Source organism: Chelonia mydas, chromosome 10 (genome assembly GCF_015237465.2).
Source record: "Chelonia mydas isolate rCheMyd1 chromosome 10, rCheMyd1.pri.v2, whole genome shotgun sequence".
In the NCBI taxonomy this organism is placed as follows: Eukaryota; Metazoa; Chordata; order Testudines; family Cheloniidae; genus Chelonia; species Chelonia mydas.
In genome coordinates, this window is record NC_051250.2 from 64,364,304 (window position 1) to 64,383,147 (window position 18,844).

Below are 18,844 nucleotides of genomic sequence, written 5' to 3' on the forward strand. Positions count from 1 at the left end.
CTCATTAAAGTGTAATTTAACAAGACTCTGAAGACGATGCAGCAATGGTTCAATAGTTCAATATTCTATTTGGAAAGCTACAGTATCCCACTTGGCATATAACCCATACATTTTGAACAAAGGTTTTCAGATGTGCCTTTGAGAAATTCTCATGTTTTTCAGTCATGTTCTAACCATTTTTCTTTTCACAAAGCCACTCTAACATTTTTCTCTAGGGAAACAAAGGCATTGATTTGTTTAACGAACTTCTCTCCTCTGGCTCATTATAAAACAGCATGTTTCCTCAAAACCAGTCACTGGGTGAAATTTTTCATTGCAGATTCTTTGGTCCTTATCAAAATGCTGACTGACAAAGCAAACCATGCTACTTCTTATTCCATTTTTGAAAGTAAGGTTAGATGATGGATTGACAATGCTAGAGACTGTTTATTCAGAGAATATGTACAGTGTAGGCAACAGAAGTGCAAGCTTCCCCACACTACAACCCCACCAATCTGACCTGGAAGGGTCACATCTAACAGCAAGAGTAATTTAGTATCCAGGCCAATACGAGTGCCAGTCAGTGCCAGTCGTGGTAGTGGTTTCTGAGACCTCTAGGAACTGGAGTGAGATCACCAATTGCTCTTTGCATCACATCCTATTCTAAAAGCCCACCAAATAGTCATCAGACCTGCAATAACTTTTGATTATTTATGACCAGTTTGGACTGGATTTAAACTGGCAATCGATCCCTTGGGCCATCCAGTCTTCTACAGTTTCTCTTTTTAAAAAGTTCCCACAGTACTAGCTCCAGACTTGTTTCACCAAAATCAGCATGTTAGCCCAAGTACACATGTTGCCATCTTACCACACACATGATGTAAGAGAGAATCGCTCCAGAGGACCCAATCAAGGCACCAACAATTGTCATCAGGTTGTTATCAAGAAGGAATCCTTCTGCACACAAAGCCCATCCAGAATAGCTGTTCAATACAGTGATGACCACAGGCATATCTGCACCACCGATAGCTGCAGTAAGTGTGACTCCCTGCAATTTAATATACACCATGGAAAGAAAAACTAAAGGAAACTCACTTTTAAAGAACGACATTATTACTAATACATTAATTAAAAAACAGAACAAACAAACCATCAAATACCTGAGTACAAGAACTTGGCTATTTCATGATTATCTGTTATACATAATGGGTCTGATTCTCTGAGAAGCTGAGCACTCAGGATTCTCATTTACACAATAGGAGTTGAACCAACTCAGCATCTCACAGGATTGGACACTTACTCTCTTTCCAAAACTTCTTTCCAAAACCAGCTCATATCTATAGCAGTGGTTTAGAGTATAGGATTACATATACCTCTGACTAGACAAACAATAGCTTATTTTACTGAACTGCCCTTAGCTAAAATGTTTTGGATCCCTGCACTATAGTTTGTGGGATCCTGCAGTGATTTGTTATGGAATTTCTATAGGGCACCATGAACATTTTGCATAGTGCTTTGAGGAGTCCTTGCAATTACACCAAATTTTTCAGCTGATTTTGTGGCATTCCAGATGAATGCAAGAACTTTATATTTCCTTTGTTTGCATTGAAAGGATTCAGAGAGTACTTTCTTGTGTTCTTACCATGATTGAGGAAAGTCCTGAAACACCAAGAAGACAGGCCATGCCGGTAGTGTAGCTTGGGTCCAGCATAAACAGCCCCATACCACCCACTGATGCTGCCAGCAACCCACCATTCAAGTAATGGCGACCAGGTAGAAGGAGCGGCGCTGAGTTCAATAAACCTGGAATCAAACACTAAGGTGTTAACACTTCAGCCATTTCATTATATAAACATTTTTAATGTTAAAGTACAGGAACCCCAAAGAAGGTATAAGAGCAGGGACAGAATCAGAAGCCCAAAGATGCTGGTTCCACAGTGGCTCAATTTATCTGAAGGAAAGTTTGGCCCATTGGAGACACAAGGCAGAGGAACAGTTGTTTGGAGCTCCCTACCTCCCAGCAGCTCCTCTTCAACTCTCAGCTCCCAGGAGCTGGTCTTTTCCCACATACTAGTGTACAGCCTTTGGGCAACCCTCCAGCCCTATTGGCTATCCTATCTCTGCCATTGAGGGGTCTGCTCGGTCAACAGTCTTTGAGGATGGGGGTTCCTCTCAATTATCAGTTTTCTGGGGGAGCAGTTCACTTGCACCAATACCTGGTTTTACCCAAGCCTCTTCAGCTCCCTGGCTGGCAACACAGTTTCTCATTTCAGCTGTGAGCCAAGGAAGCCTGTTTGTCCCTAAATGTCAGCCAAGAGAGATCCTGCCATCAGACTGCTTCCCCAAACAACCACATCAGGATTTTTCATACTCCCTTGAGGTCATTCCTATCAGTATATGAAATGGGATGCAGCACACAGCACCAGAGCAACTTCCCACGTAGCAGGATCACTCTGCCACTGCTAACGGGGACCAAATACTTGTCTGGAACAAGAAGCCTCAGTGACTATTTATCCTTGAAAACAATTTTGGACTGAACAGGACCCACAGCATTTGGCCTTTAAGTCATTATTTCAATAGTGACTGGTCATGCTACCACTGCAGATGCACCCTTTTTTTGGACTTGAATTGTACATCAACACTTTTATCCAAACTCGTATTTTTACTTGTATATCTTGTCTGTCTTTAGTATGCCATGCACCATGAAATGGTTTGTCTATTTTTCACAAGTGTTCAGTTCCTGAGCAATTTGATTAATTTTTATGGCCATAATCCTCGCACTTCACACTGGAGTAGCTTTTCATTGCCATATTGGAACTAAGAAAATAATGGGTCCAGATATAGTCTACAGGGGCTCTTATCACATTTTCTAAGGCCCCTATTTGTCCTCCTCAGGCCCTGAGTCCTTAGTCTGAGGGAGTGTAAACAAGCACTCATTCTCCCTCTGAAAAGTTACAAGAGGATTCGTTGGAAGCTGTTACCAATAATAATCTAATATCTTTTGGCCACTTAATCCCACAAAACTTGTCAAAATAACTCTGTTGTAAAAGGAAGTGATTTTGAAAAGGACCTAAAAGTCAGCTACCCAATTCCCACTGGAAGTAGCACCTTACTCCCATCGAAACCTTTGGAAATCCCATCCTAAATTATTTAACATGACATAGACCAAAGAATAAAGTACCTTGCAGTTTTCCATAAGCCACTAATGAACCGCTGAAGGTTACACCCCCAATGTAGGTGCCCAAATATGCCACAGTTTTGAGAACACTGGCAGAAGGGTGAACATCGAGGTGTGGATATTCAATCATATACTCAGCAATACATGTAAGAACTGCTGCCAAACCAACCAGACTGTGAAATGCAGCTACAAGCTGTGGAAGGTCAGAGATTTCAATCCGTTTCGCAACTGTGAGACCTGTAAAATGAAATGATTTAGATCCAAGATTAAAGAATTGTATTGTATTTCATCCTCTCTTGAAGTATAAACAGGCAGTTACGCAACAGAGTATTGTTTTCTTTCTCATGTTTTTTTTCTTTTTGTGTAATACAATAGAAACATAATAGTTGTAGGAAATTATAACCCAATTTAAATCTCCTCCAAAAGTATATTTGCAAGAACATTCTGAGACAACAGAGTATAAGAATCAGAGCCAGACTGGGGCTTTGAAGCTACAACCTCTTCCTTGGGGAGGGGGTGCTGTGGGCACATCAGTCATATCTCCCAGATATATTCTTTCCACAGGGAGCAGGCAAGCAAAATGCTCCTGGAGGCACTGGGAGAGCACACTGCATTCTCAGTCACAAACTGGGAATGCTGTTTCCCAGCATTCCTTGCTGTCAGGCCTCCAACTCCCATGTTCCTTGGAGATTACAACTCCCAAAGTTCCTTCTGCGCTGAAATGTGGAACAGAGCACGGCTGGATTTCTACCCTGCCAAAAGCGTCAGCATACCCTGTTATAAGGACCCTATGTGGCTACACATGAATGGCCACCACTGAAGATTAGTAAATCCTCTGCCAGACCAAAGATCCTGACTACAGACCAATCGTTCAAAAGTATTGTGATCCAGGAACTTACTTGCTAATAACTTCTCCCCTCACCCTATTAATTATATTATTATATTATTATTATTATCATCATCATCAAAACTATTAGCAGTAAAAACATTTGGCAGAGGCATAAGTAATGAATAGGAGGATTTTAAATTTTCCGGATTGTGCTCTCCACTACATGGAGGGAAATTTCAACAGAAAAACATTCACTGTAGGGTTGTCTGTAGTGAGGCTTTCAGGATTCCAAAGCAAGGCCACGAAAGGTCATCTATGAGGCTCTGGAAAATGGGGAAAGGAGCCTCTGGGAAATACTGTTATCATAAACTCTATAACAACAGCCACCATTTTGATCTATGGTTACTATTTCCTTTGATTGTAACTTGCCAGCAAGTGCATATTCAGGTAAAATACTTCCTAGAAATAAAATGTTTTAAGCTTAAGCCATATGACCAAATTTTAAAACAATTTATAAGCTTTGTACATATCTGCTTCACCATCTTAAGTTCTCTTAGGCAAGAGTGCCACCTTTAGGCATTAATGCATTTTCCAAATGTATTTTCTCATCCTATTATAAATAAAGAATTATTAATTGGTTAATAAACCATTAATGAATGTGGTTAGTGGGATGAAGTCAAGCTACATGAATTGTACAATGTGTTGTACATACCTATTGTGCCACCCATTGCCATGGCAGCAGACATCTGAGCGAGTACCTCTGGTGATGGGTTCAGTGCTCCTACCGTAGCTGCTACACCACTAGCCACCCCAATCATACCTAGGGCATTACCAAGTCTAGAAGTGTTCTGACTAGACAATCCTGCCAGTGCACCAACACAGCAAAGACCTGAGCCCAAATATATCATCTGTAAAACAATGCAAAAGTTAATATATAGTGCACAGCATTGCTGCACATCAGTCATCTCTCCTGGTAGAGGATTAGGGTGTTGGAAAACCTCCAGGATCCCCAGCTAGAGTAGGGGGAGGGGAAGTTTCAATGCCAAGAGTTTATGGTTTAAGATATGAAAGATTTCTTCTTTGCATATTAGTGGAGAGTCCAGTTTATTCAGCCCCATGTGCTGAAACTTCCCTAAGTTGTCTCCTTTCCATTCTCTATTCCTGTATTTCTCAGACACACCACTCTGCCAACATTGCAGCAGTGACACTGACTAAACTTCTCAAATACACAGCCTCAATCCCCAGTGACATATATTTGAGTACATATTTTTGGTTATTTCCATAACCATTGCACTAGTATTTTCTTGCATTAGTCTTCATTGCCCTGCCATTGTGACTCATCTTCAAGTGTGTATGTGTGTGGGTTCTTACTATTCTCTCCCTAGAGTAACAAACTAATAACACATTAGTTCAAGCTTAAAGTAATTTAGTACAATTATCTTTGCTAGATTTACCATCTCTTTTACATTGGGTGTGTTTTTAAATGGTTTTAATCAGCAGTTTCTTTGTGTGTGGAAGAAACGCATTTTATCGAATCAGTCATTTAAATTGCATTTTAAAGATTGTAATGCCATGAGATCATTCCCATTGATTTTCTGTTACTTTGATTCTTAAGTGTTTTGATTCACAAAATGTTCTGAAATCCCTACATGATGATGCATTTATAAATAACATGTGGTGTTCTTTCTCGTGTTTGAAAAGCACACGGTGATTTTATTTCACAGCATGAAATCTCATGTTACCTTCCCCCACCTGTATTACTGAATCCATTGAAAATCATGAATCTAAAACAACGTGACAATGACAAAAAGAATATAGGCTGCATACCCACCATTCTCTAATCACCTAGAAACAAATGAAGCTAAGACATTCCATACCCCCCTCATAAAAGTCCAGAAAGGCCAGCACAAGACCCTTTGCTTGCTGTACTTTTCAAGAACTGTTAAAAGGGGCTATATGTGGGAGAAGTAGAGCTGATATGTAACAGTGTTATTAATACTGAAGTGTAACAATTTTATGAACATTGTATGTGACTGGGTCAGTGAGGGCAAGTTACTGTATATGGCTGTAAGATTTTCCTCTATTTAGTTAGAAAGTGTTGATCTAACTTATATTGTGGTGTGGGAAGAACCAGCAGGAAAGGAACACAATGGCTTCCCAGATAAGAAAACCCATGCATACACTTGAAAGACAACGGCAAAATTATATGGTTCAAGGGCCAGGCATCCTGTCTCCAAAGAAGATGCAAGCTTGTTGTGCCAGGCTTGGAACATGAAGATCGAACAGTCAAAAGCCTTTGGGGGGTAGAGGGGATGGTGGCGGGAGGGGGGAGGCTTGACAGATGCTAAGTAGACAGTATGACAGAGAGAGAGACTGTGGAGGGAATCTAAAGAAATTGGGCCTTCTCCAGATCCAGGGAATGGTAAGCCTTAGGAGGAAAAGTCTGTGCAGTCTATTTTATTATCATCATTATTATTTTTAGACATGTTTTTCCTGAAATGCTTTTGTTCTAAATAAATGATACTTTGCTTTAAGTAGGCTGCTTGATAACTGAATACCACCATTATTGTCCTGGCAGGAGCAGAATTGCAGGGTCTGGCATAAGTCAGACCTGCTCAGGTAAATCAGAGTTAATACCATGGGACTGCAACGCAGGGCCCAATCTGAGATGGGACAACCGTGTGATTCCTCTCCAAGAGACGGGCGATGGCCTGAGGCATAGAGACGGTGTGCTTGGAGAGACCAGGAGAGGTCACTTCGCCCAGTAATGACGACACTGAGATCCTCTACAAAAGACACATATCCAAAATGCTCTTTCCAAGTTGGCAGAAACAAAAGAGCAATCAAAAATGAGATTCTCATAAATGGGAGGGTGGGATGCCCTGCAATACTGTGGTTGGTTGCTTTCTGCACTATTAAGAGTTGCTGCAAGCCATTCTGATTTGTCAGCATAGTGCCCAGATATCTATACAAGGGAGAGGAAGAGGCAGGGAGAAAATGCTAAACAATTTATTTGAGCATAAGCTTTCGCGAGCTACAGCTCACTTCATCGGATGAGCTGTAGCTCACGAAAGCTTATGCTCAAATAAATTGGTTAGTCTCTAAGGTGCCACAAGTACTCCTTTTCTTTTTGTGAATACAGACTAACATGGCTGTTACTCTGAAACCGGAGAAAATGCTGAGAGTAAATATTTCTAAAGGCCATTTACCCTAGTAAGCCTCGCCAACAGGGGCGCTTGCAAGCATGTCAAAGAAGAGTGGGGAAATATATCAACTAAACAATGCTTGCTTTGCACAAAATGCTTTTCTGGGATTCAGGAATGATTAGTTTCAAAGAAACCTTTTCCACCAAACAACTGCTGAAGCATTGCAAATGGATTTGTTTGCCATTCATCTAAATCAATAGCTGAAGCTGACAACCACCTGTCAGAGATTATTTTTTGCAGGTTGTTACTAAAAATGTGACTACATAATACAGTAACTCCTCACTTAAAGTCATCCCGGTTAATGTTGTTTCGTTGTTAAGTTGCTGATCAATTAAGGAACACGCTCGTTTAAAGTTGCGCAATGCTCCCTTATAAGTCTTTGGCAGCCGCCTGCTTTGTCCACTCCTTGCAGGAAGAGCAGCCCATTGCATCTAGCTGGGGGGGGGGGGGGTTTGGAACCAGGGTGGACTGGCAGCCCCCCATCAGCTCCTGGCTCCTCTAAGTTCCCTTTGGGGCAGCCGCCCAGCAGGTTATCAATTGCCGACAGTTCAGGTGTCCCTCCCCCCACTACCATGTGCTGCTCCTGCCTTCTGCCTTGGAGCTGCTCCTGGGAGCCTCCTGCTTGATGTGTGTGTGTGTGTGTGTGTGCGCGCGGGGGGGGGGGAGGGACACAGGGGAGAAGAGGGGGGCTAATGTTAGGGTGTCCCCCTCCCCCCCGTCCTGCCCTCTGCTTACCCCTTCTCCATCTAGAGCAGGGTGGGGACAGGACAGGACAGGACTCAGGATGGAGAGAGCTTGCTCTCAAGTTCCTGATCCAAAGGCAATGTACTTAGAGTGGAGTCAGTGTACTTAAAGGGGCAATGCATATCTCTCTCTCTCTCTCCCACACAGGGTGTGTGTCTCTGTCTGCCATGCTGTCTCCCCTCCCTCCATTCGTGCTGCCTTATAGAGTGTGAGGCTACATTAACAATGTGTTAACCCTTGAGGGCTCAGCCCAGTGCTAGTTCATCATTTAGCAGTAAGGCATTCCCTGGGAAATATCCCACCCTCTTCCACCCTCTGAATTCACCACCTCAACCAAGCTTCACAATCATCATTGCTGTGTACAGTATTAAATTGTTTGTTTAAAACTTATACTGTGTAATATAGTTTTTTGTCTGGTGAAAAAATTTTTCCTAGAATCTAACCCCCCTATTTACATTAATTCTTATGGGGAAATTGGATTTGCTTAAAATCGTTTCGCTTAAAGTCGCATTTTTCAGGAACATAACTACAACGTTAAGCGAGGAGTTACTGTATCATAATTAGGATCCAGGCAACAGGCTAGAAGGACTAGCACTAAAATAATTTTAATGGTGTCAATTTGGGCTGCACATTCAGGTTTGCAGCTCTATTAGAAACTACCAGATAATTCTCCTTCTAGAATCCTATCCGTAACCCCTACATACATCCTACTTTTTCAAAATGTGTCACTATTTGGGAAACATCTAATGGCCAAATTTTATATTGGTGTAAAGGAGTGCAGGTCCTTTGACTTCAATAGCATTTTGTCCATTTACACCAGCAGAGAATTTGGCCCAATGTCTCTCTAACTATTGGCCTGGTCCTTGTGGTTTTAGGTCCAAATCCAGGAAGGATACACTGAGCTATTGATTTATTTGTATCTAGAAAATAAGCTATAAACCTCCACTACTGTTTCCAGTTCTTCTTCTGCTCTGTTGCTCAGCAAGGTATTTATTAGATATTACATTTTTACTATCAGCACTCTTTGGTATATTATTTCCTGGAGCCAATTGTATTGTTTAATGCCTTTAACCGAAGTATCAGGTATCCCAGACTAGTAGTTTAGTATAGCTTCAAAGAACAGGGTCACAATGAAAAACTATCCCTGATACAGCTGTTTGGGAAATAAGCTCTATTACTTTGCCTAGTGACTGCTAACTGACCTTCTGATAAATTCCAGGATACTTATCAGCTTCCTTTCCTGAAACGGTTTTATTTAAAGTACTTTAAAGAATTAATGAAAATTGACACCTCATTTTTTCCAGATTTTTGGTGATGATCACCTTTGTGGGTGGAGGGAAGTCCTAAGGGTTAGTAGGAGAGGACCAGTTCAATTCTGTTGGGGGTTCTGATTACTATCAGGCCATTTGCTTCACAGAATACTTTCTTTCAGTGTCTTCAGCAACCATAGCTTGCTGCTTAGACTATCTCAGAAATGAAATGACGATTCAGCTTCTGGTGTCTGTATTTAGAATAATAGCTAAGAATTTGGAAGTAAATTAGAATCATAGGGTTAGACAGGACCACAAGGGTCATCTAGTCTAACCCACTGTCAAGATGCAGGATTTGTTGTGTTTAAACCATCCAGGACAGCTGGTTATCCAGCCTCCTTTTGAAAACCTCCAGTGAAGGAGCTTCAAGAACTTCCCCAGGCATTCTGTTTCATTATCATACTGTTATCACAGTTAGGAAGCTTTTCCTGAGGTTCAATCTAAATCTATTATGCTGTAGTTTGAACCCATTGCCTCTTGTCCTGCTCTCTATGGCAAAAGAGAACAACTTTTCTCCATCTTTTTTATGGCAGCCTTTCAAATATTTGAAGACCGCTATCATATCCCCCCTTCATCTGAACATACCCAATTACTTCAGCCTTTGCTCATATGGTTTGCATTCCACCCCCTTGATTCATCTTTGTCACTCGCCTCTGGATCCTTTCCAGTTTCTCTACATCCTTTCTATACATTGGTGACCAAAATTGGACACAGTACTCCAGCTGAGGCCTAACCAGTGCTGAGTAGAGTGGTACCACCACCTCATGTGACTTGCATGCTATGCCTCTGTTAATGCAACCTAAAATTGCATTTGCTTTTTTTTTTTTTGCAACAGCACCCAATTGCTGACTCATGTTGACGTTGTGATCCACCACAACTCCCAATACTTCTCAGCAGTGCTGGTGCCAAGCCAGTTATCTCCCATTCTGTATTTGTGCATTTGGTTTTTCTTCCCTAAATGTAGCACCTTACATTTGTCTTTGTTGAGTTTCATTTTGTTGTCTATAGCCCAGTTCTCCAATTTATCAAGATCCCTCTGAATTTTAGTTCTATCCTCCAAAGTATTGGCAACTCCCCCAGCTTTGTGTCATCTACAAACCTGATCAGTATGCTCTCTATACCTACATCCAGGTCATTAATAAAGATGTTGGGAAAAAATGTGTGTGTGAGAGTTTTAAAAAAAAGTTTGTTGAAATAGTAAATCTTTTAAGAAGCTTAGTTCAACCGCAAAAGCAGAACTGCATTGTCTATCCAGTTTAAAATGTAAACTCCTTGGGATAGGGCCCTTATATACCTTTACGCCTGTAAACTGCCATGCACTCTCAAGGTGCTCAACAAATAATAAATAATAATCATTTTTAAAAATAGTAAGAGCAGGAGGATTTCTTACTAAAGCAAAAAGAACTTGTTCAAAGAGTTTACAGAAACTCTGCCTTCCAAATATTGCCAGGGCACCATGATGAACCTCTCAACCAATGCAGAAACATTACTGTCATGCCAAGGCAAGTAACTGATTCTGTGGGGTCTCTGCAAGTACATATATTCTTTAGGTCACCAATTTTGCTCAATCCAGTTGATAGTTGATTGAGGAATTTCTTCTTGCAAAGAGCTACATCTAAAGATTCTGTTCTATACAACAAGAGCACATTCTGAGGTTTGTTATAGATATGTTTTGTGTTGCTAGGATGCTGGGAAGTGATGTGAAGTGCAGCCTGTGATCTTTGTGACTATTTAAAAGTGATTCAGAAAAGCCAGTATTGAACAATATTACATCTACCACCATCTACTTCAGAAATTCCATGCTGTATTTCAACAAACCTTTTTTTTTTAAAACTCACACATGCAAAAATTTTTCCCTGTAAGGTGACACAGTAACTGGACTGTATCTCACCTTCCTTAAGAAACCCATGAAAGGACAAACAGACCATCACGGAATGGAAATGCAGAGCCAAATTCTGCAGTCTTTTATTGAATGAAATGAGTTTTGCTCAAATAAGGACTGTGGGATACAGAAACTCTATAAAACTGTTTTTTCCTCACTCTTAGTGATGGACAGATTACTAGGAAACTAGAGATTCCATGATCCAGTGAAAAGGGATGGAGAATATTTGCACATGTAACTCAATAGTTTGGCCAATACTAAAAATTAGGGGCTCAATTCTGCAAATACTGAGCCAAGTACCTATTACTGTGAATAGTTCCTTACTATATATACTGGTAACTATTAAGGCCAGCAGTAAGTATTTGCAGAATCAGGTCCTTCATTTATTTAGCTTTGCTAGCACAACTGAGCCTAGCTGCTTAGATTGCTAACCTGATAACTGAGCAAAATAAATCTGAATGTTGTCTGACCTGTTCAATGTTATATCCACTGGCAAGAGAGGCACCATATCCTCCAACAAACACTGCTCCAGGAAGGAGGTAGAGATAATTATATTCTGGTGGGTCTGTAGGTCGTTTGAACATATCCAGCATTCGTTGTGTAATTAAGAAACCGCCTGTTGGGAAATATACATTTGAACTGTAAGAATAAGAAGACAGGAATCCTTGCATGTACATTCCTATGAATAAAAAACACTCCTTTACAGTTGGTGAGGGTTACCTCTGTATTATGTTTGCATTCTGCAAACTATTTTGATTGCAAATTTTTCTCAAATGTGGTTAGCAAACTGCCTTCTCTTCTGTCCCTTGCAGAACTAGCATATTCAGTTCTGTTACCCAACTGCTGTGTTTTTTTAATAAGATTTTTCAGCATTAAACTTACTGCTCTGAAGGCCAAATCATCGCACCTCCCTCTTTCCTCTGAGGGTACATAGGAGGCAGCAGGACTACTGTAATCCTACAGGGCAAAGGGAAGTGGAGAAGATTCTGGGAGGCCTTGCATGGGGCCTACACACCCTGCACACTACAAAGCTGAACTCCACAATGTAGTAGAAGTTTGGAGACTTTGGTAGGGGTAGTCCATGGAAGGGACTGGTGGGTCTGGGAGTATGTGGATCTATTGGCTATTCCACAGACCTGCAGAGTTAGATAAAACAAGCAGCAGAGACTACTGCAATCTTAAGACTGCAACAGAAGTCATGAACCAGCTCTTCTGCTGCCCCATGCAGGGCTGGCCTTACCATGAGGTGAACTGAGGTTGCCACCTCAGGTGCCAGACTGTGGGGGGGTGTGCCACAAGGACCCAGAGTGTAGCAAATTGTGTCTGCTGCTGGTGCATATGTATTCTCTCTGCTCTAGATGCACAGAGATGGTGGAGTGCTGTGCTGGAGGAAGGAGGGCACAAGAGATATAACAGGCAGGCAGGACAAAAGGGGAGAGGGAATAACAGAAAGCAGCAGGAGCTGCAGGGAGAGAGAGGAGGAGGAGCCTCTTACGTACCTCTCTAGCACCCCCAGGAGCCTGGACTGATTAACACCAACTTTTCAGGTAGCTTCCTGTTTCCTGCTGCTTCCATGAACCCACTTGAGGAGAACAGGCAGTCAACTGAAGTAGCAGGAGCCAGTTAGGCCTTTAAGACGCTGATATCTTCCCTCACTCAGGCCCTGCTATCAGCTTGCTTATTTGTCCCCTTCAATTGAGTGTTGAAAGCCACTATTGCTGGCACAGAACAGCAGTTATGAGTGAAAGAAGAAAACCCCACTCTGGGGCAGCATTTAGAAAAAGAAAGAAAGCAAAGGAAGCTTTTCTATCTAAGCAGGAAGGAGCTCTCCTGAGATACATAGACACAAATGTTCACGGTGAGCCTTCCGGTCCCAGTGAGGATGTGAGTGGTGAGGAGATGCCTAATCTTTCAGTTAGTCAGAGTGCAGGTGACCTGGCAGCTACTGCAGCATCCAAATCTCCATCTCAAATGGATGTAACCATGCACATTCCTGAAGAAAAGTGTAGATCAGAGAAGAGTGTGGGGGACCTAGAATACTATTTTCGATGTCTCCGACTCAAGGAATATTTCCAACACACCTCTGAACAGCATACTAACCCACAAAGACCTTCCTACCAACACTACAAAAAGAAGGATTCTGGGTGGACTCCTCCTGAAGGTCAAAACAACAGATTGGACTTCTACATAGAGTGCTTCCGCCGACGTGCACGGGCTGAAATTGTGGAAAAGCAGCATCACTTGCCCCATAACCTCAGCCGTGCAGAATACAATGCCATCCACAGCCTCAGAAACAACTCTGACATCATAATCAAAAAGGCTGACAAAGGAGGTGCGGTCGTCATCATGAATAGGTCAGAATATGAACATGAGGCTGGTAGGCAGCTCTCCAACACCACTTTCTACAAGCCATTACCCTCTGATCCCACTGAGGGTTACCAAAAGAAACTACACCATCTGCTCAAGAAACTCCCTGAAAAAGCACATGTACAAATCCGCATAGACACACCCCTGGAACCCCGAGCAGGGGTATTCTATCTGCTACCCAAGATCCATAAACCTGGGAATCCGGGACACCCCATCATCTCAGGCATTGGCACCCTGACAGCAGGATTGTCTGGCTGTGTAGACTCTCTCCTCAGGCCCTACGCTACCAGCACTCCTAGTAATCTTCGAGACAACTGACTTCCTGAGGAAACTACAATCCATCGGTGATCTTCCTGAAAACACCATCCTAGCCACACAAAGATGGACTACAAGCCGTCAGGAACAGTATCCCCGATAAAGTCACGGCAAACCTGGTGGCTGAACTTTGTGACTTTGTCCTCACCCACAACTATTTCACATTTGGGGACAATGTGTACCTTCAAATCAGCGGCACTGCTATGGGTACCCGCATGGCCCCACAGTATGCCAACATTTTTATGGCTGACTTAGAACAACGCTTCCTCAGCTCTCGTCCCCTAATGCCCCTACTCTATTTGCGCTACATGAATGACATCTTCATCATCTGGACCCATGGAAAAGAAGCCCTTGAGGAATTCCACCATGATTTCAACAATTTCCATCCCACCATCAACCTCAGCCTGGACCAGTCCACACAAGGGATCCACTTCCTGGACTCTACAGTGCTAATAAGCGACGGTCACATAAACATCACCCTATACTGGAAACCTACTGACCGCTATTCCTACCTACATGCCTCCAGACCACACCACACGATCCATTGTCTACAGCCAAGTTCTATGATACAACCGCATTTGCTCCAACCCCTCAGACAGACACAAACACTTACAAGATCTCTATCAAGCGTTTTTATAACTACAATACCCACCTGCTGAAGTGAAGAAACAGATTGACAGAGCCAGAAGAGTACCCAGCAGTCACCTACTACAGGACAGGCCCAACAAAGAAAATAACAGAACACCACTAGCCATCACCTTCAGCCCCCAACTAAAACCTCTTCAGCGCATCATCAAGGATCTACAACCTATCCTGAAGGACAACCCATCACTCTCACAGATCTTGGGAGACAGGCCAGTCCTTGCTTACAGACAGCCCCCCAACCTGAAGCAAATACTCACCAGCAACCACACACCGTACAACAAAAACACTAACCCAGGAACCTATCCTTGCAACAAAGCCAGTTGCCAACTGTGTCCACATATCTATTCAGGGGACACCATCATAGGGCCTAATCACATCAGCCACACTATCAGAGGCTCGTTCACTTGCACATCTACCAATGTGATATATGCCATCATATGCCAGCAATGCCCCTCTGCCATGTACATTGGCCAAACTGGACAGTCTCTACGTAAAAGAATAAACGGACACAAATCAGATGTCAAGAATTATAACATTCAAAAACCAGTCAGAGAACACTTCAACTTCTCTGGTCACTCGATTACAGACCTAAATGTGGCAATTCTTCAACAACAAAACTTCAAAACCAGATTCCAAGGAGAGACTGCTGAATTGGAATTAATTTGCAAACTGGATACAATTAACTTAGGCTTGAATAAAGACTGGGAGTGGATGGGTTATTACACAAAGTAAAACTATTTCCCCATGCTTATTCCCCCCCCCCCCCCCCCCCCCACTGTTCCTCACACATTCTTGTCAACTGCTGAAAATGACCCACCTTGATTATCACTACAAAAGGTTTTGGGTTTTTTTTCCTCTCCTGCTGGTAATAGCTCACCTTACCTGATCACTCTCATTACAGTGTGTATGGTAACACCCATTGTTTCATGTTCTCTCTCTATATAAAATCTCCCCACTGTATTTTCCACTGAATGCATCCAATGAAGTGAGCTGTAGCTCACGAAAGCTTATGCTCAAATAAATTTGTTATTTTCTAAGTGCCACAAGTACTCCTTTTTGCGCATACAGACTAACATGGCTGCTACTCTGAATGCTATGACAGGAACTGTTCGTGGGAGAACAGTGGCAAAGGGAAATGGAATCACCAGAAACATACATAACTTCACATTTCTGTGTGGCTTAGTGTTGTAGCATGACATACTGTTTGAAATAAATGTTGGAAGCAAGAGACTCCAAGGTGTTGACCTTGATATATCTGGAGCAATGGAACAACTGGACAAAGCAAAGTCATACCTACAGTCTTACCAGTCAGATGAGGGATTTCAAAATGTTCTGAAGAGTGCACAGACGTTGACAGAGGAACTTCACACTGAAGCTATTTTCCCACCCACTCAAGAATACAAGAGTCACCGAAGAAGATGACATTTTGATTATGAGGCATGTGATAATCCCATAAGAGACCCCAAACAACAATTCAAAGTTGAATTCTTTAACCAGGTGCTAGATTGCGCAATGCAGTCAGTTGAAGAATATTTCATGCAGCTCAAGGAACACAGCAGTATATTTGGGATGTTGTATCATATTCCAAAACTCCTCACTATACCTGAAGAAGACCTACACCAGCAATGCAGGACACTAGAGACAGTGTTGACACATGATGACATGCATGATGCAAGTGATTTAGGTGATGAACTGCAAGCCCTTTCAAGATACATTTCAGCAGGATCAACTCCAAAGGCTGTTCTGGAATATATGTGCACAAATAAGATGAACACCCTCTTTGCAAATGCTTTTGTCATTCTGCGCATACTTCTAACACTTCCTGTAACAGTTGCCAGTAGAGAACGCAGCTTCTCCAAGCTGAAGTTAATAAAAAACACATCTACGCTCCACAATGACACAGGAGAGGCTGGTCGGCCTTGCAACCATCTCAATAGAGCGTGAGCTGGCCCAGACTGTGGACCTTCAGGAAGCAGTTCAAATCTTTGCAACCAAGAAGGCACGGAAAGCACTACTTTGATTATTCAAACAGATAAAAATGCCAGTGTTTACTATGCAGACAAGAAAAGTTACATTTGCTGTTCAGGCATTTGAAAGTTAAGTATTACTTAAAATTTTTGAACAAGGCATTTTAAGGTGTTAGTTCTCCTCTATTGGGGTAGGTAGCAGAGCAGTACCATGAGAGGAGTAGAACAGGAAGAAGACAGAATTGAGACCTTTCAAAGTTTTGGCCCAAGCGAGGGGACATGGGGGCGTCATTTGAGCTCCCTGCCTCAGGTGCCAAAATGTTGTGGGATGGCCCTGGCCCCATGGCTTTCAGGGAAGGGAAATTCTTTCCCCTGCTGCTTTGGCATGAATGACCAACCCTGTTACACAGGCTGTACAGCTGGTACAAGATTTGCCTGTTAGTGGTCAGAAGGAGGACAGGGCATTTAAAGGCAATTATTGGGCAGAGAAAGCTCTTTACACAGAGGACAGACAGCATGGCAAGATAGGAACGAACCTTATTCACTGGAGGAAGAACTATCTGACACAGAGAAAGCAAGAGAGAGAGAAAGAGAGACAGACAACTATGGAATTTGATTCAATGTCCTAGAGAAAGTAATCCTCTGTGTTATGAATTCACTCCTTGGGCACTTTATCCCCACAACATTCCTCCTCTAAAGTGCCATAATTAAAAGGTCAGCGGAATTCTTCATTCATTCTTCAACTTTTCAGAAAAGGTCAAAAATAATTTTCAATGAATCAGGACTGATTTGTGCACAATGATATCGAGAGGCTGGAGAAATCCCATACAGCTAATATAATATTAGGGGTCAGATTGTGGCCAGCCCTTCTGTTGGTGTGTAAGTGAGGGGGGAAACTGCAAGGAGCCTTCCCCCAACCATATGCCCCTGAACCTGGACTGGATTGGCTCAGCATTGCAACTCCTAACAAATTTAGGATCCTAAATATCATTTTCAATAGGATTTAGGCACTGAGGAGCCAAAATCCCACTTCCAATCTGTGTGGTTCTTACATACCTAAATTACCTTTGAAAATGAGATTTAGGCTCCTTTAATCAGTTAAGCATTGAAACACTGAGTGAAGCAATGCATAAAAACCTTTAAAAGTCTGGGCTTTAGCCTCTTCATGCCTCAGTTCCCCATCTGTAAAATGGAGACAATAGCACGTCCCAACCTCATAGGGATTTTGAGAGGATAAAAGCATTAAAACACGATTGTAAGGTGCTCAAATACTACAGACATGGGAGCCATATAAGCACTATACACTATGGTACATACTCTCCAATTTCAAGTATTAGGTTGATATTTGATTAAGAGAGTATTGAAAGCCTTTATAGCTATTCCCTTGCTGATATTTTAGCTTCCCACTGGAACTGCAACATTCTAGAAGAAAAAATACAGCTTTCCATCTGAAAACAGAACTCTAATTCTTTACAACATGGAATCTGATCCAAGTTAAATTGGCACACAGGTATTTCAGTTAAATTTGAAAATGAGTTTTGGCTTGCAATTGTTTATAATGAGCCCTTGGAATCTTGTTTTCTTAACCATTTCCCCCTCTCCACTGTGGCGTGCTTGTACAATGGTTTGTTGTTATCAGGTTGCTCGTGCATGCTGGGCTGCTGGCACAGATGTCTTTGTAGGCTGAAGCTTTCCAAACCTGGGTGCCTGAAAAGCTAGACATCCATGTCCATAATTAGGTACCTGTCTTTTCACCTGATTTTCAGAGATGCTGAGGTCCTTTTGACCTCAGTGGGAGCACCAGAGGCTCATCACCTCTGAAAATCAGGCCACTTATTTAGGTACCTTATTATTGTCTTAGGTGCATAACTTTAGTCACATTGAATACTAGAAATATCTACAGTGTTGGGGTTGAGGAGGGAAATGAGTAAAATGTGATAGTGTTTACCCTTTACTGTGTTCTCTTAGAGCAGACGCTTTACAGGTTAGCTACTTATTTCTGCTACAGAAACTGTTACTCCTAACATAAGCTTCCACACAGGCATTTACTATTAGAAAACCAAGTTAATCTATTTAAGGTTATGTGCAACAAATCTGTGGAAATTAAAATACCCACTAGAGCCAAATTTTCAAAGGGACCTTCTCCTGGCCTCCAGCTTTGCTTACGGTAGAATCCAATTTATCAGTTTGTCTATTTCCTTGTCTATTAAAATTCAGATACAAAAATGCCAACAGACAAAATCTCTGGCCTGTAAAATGTTCAGCTTCAACAAATTATAATTTAATTCAACAAGGACTCAGTCCAGATTCTAAATCTGCACATGCAGTGTTGGGCATGCACATTTTGAGAAATGTAAACAGCATGTGTGCATGCACATGGGGTGGCTAAATATCTCACAATCAAGTTTCTGAGTGTAAATGA

At 42.1% G+C, this 18,844-nt stretch overlaps 1 protein-coding gene across 2 annotated transcripts in view; it reads right to left on the reverse strand.

Annotated features, from left to right (window-relative positions):
• Nucleotides 1-18,844, reverse strand: part of LOC102936380 (NAD(P) transhydrogenase, mitochondrial) — a 71,106-nt gene that overhangs the window by 15,026 nt on the left and 37,236 nt on the right. For both annotated transcript variants that reach the window (XM_043524456.1, XM_037911515.2), the window contains 5 exons: nucleotides 11,599-11,744; nucleotides 4,699-4,894; nucleotides 3,161-3,394; nucleotides 1,622-1,782; nucleotides 848-1,027 (listed from right to left, as the gene is read on the reverse strand). In XM_043524456.1, the coding sequence (XP_043380391.1) occupies nucleotides 848-1,027; nucleotides 1,622-1,782; nucleotides 3,161-3,394; nucleotides 4,699-4,894; nucleotides 11,599-11,744 (917 nt within the window). The remainder of the gene's footprint in view (nucleotides 1-847; nucleotides 1,028-1,621; nucleotides 1,783-3,160; nucleotides 3,395-4,698; nucleotides 4,895-11,598; nucleotides 11,745-18,844) is intronic.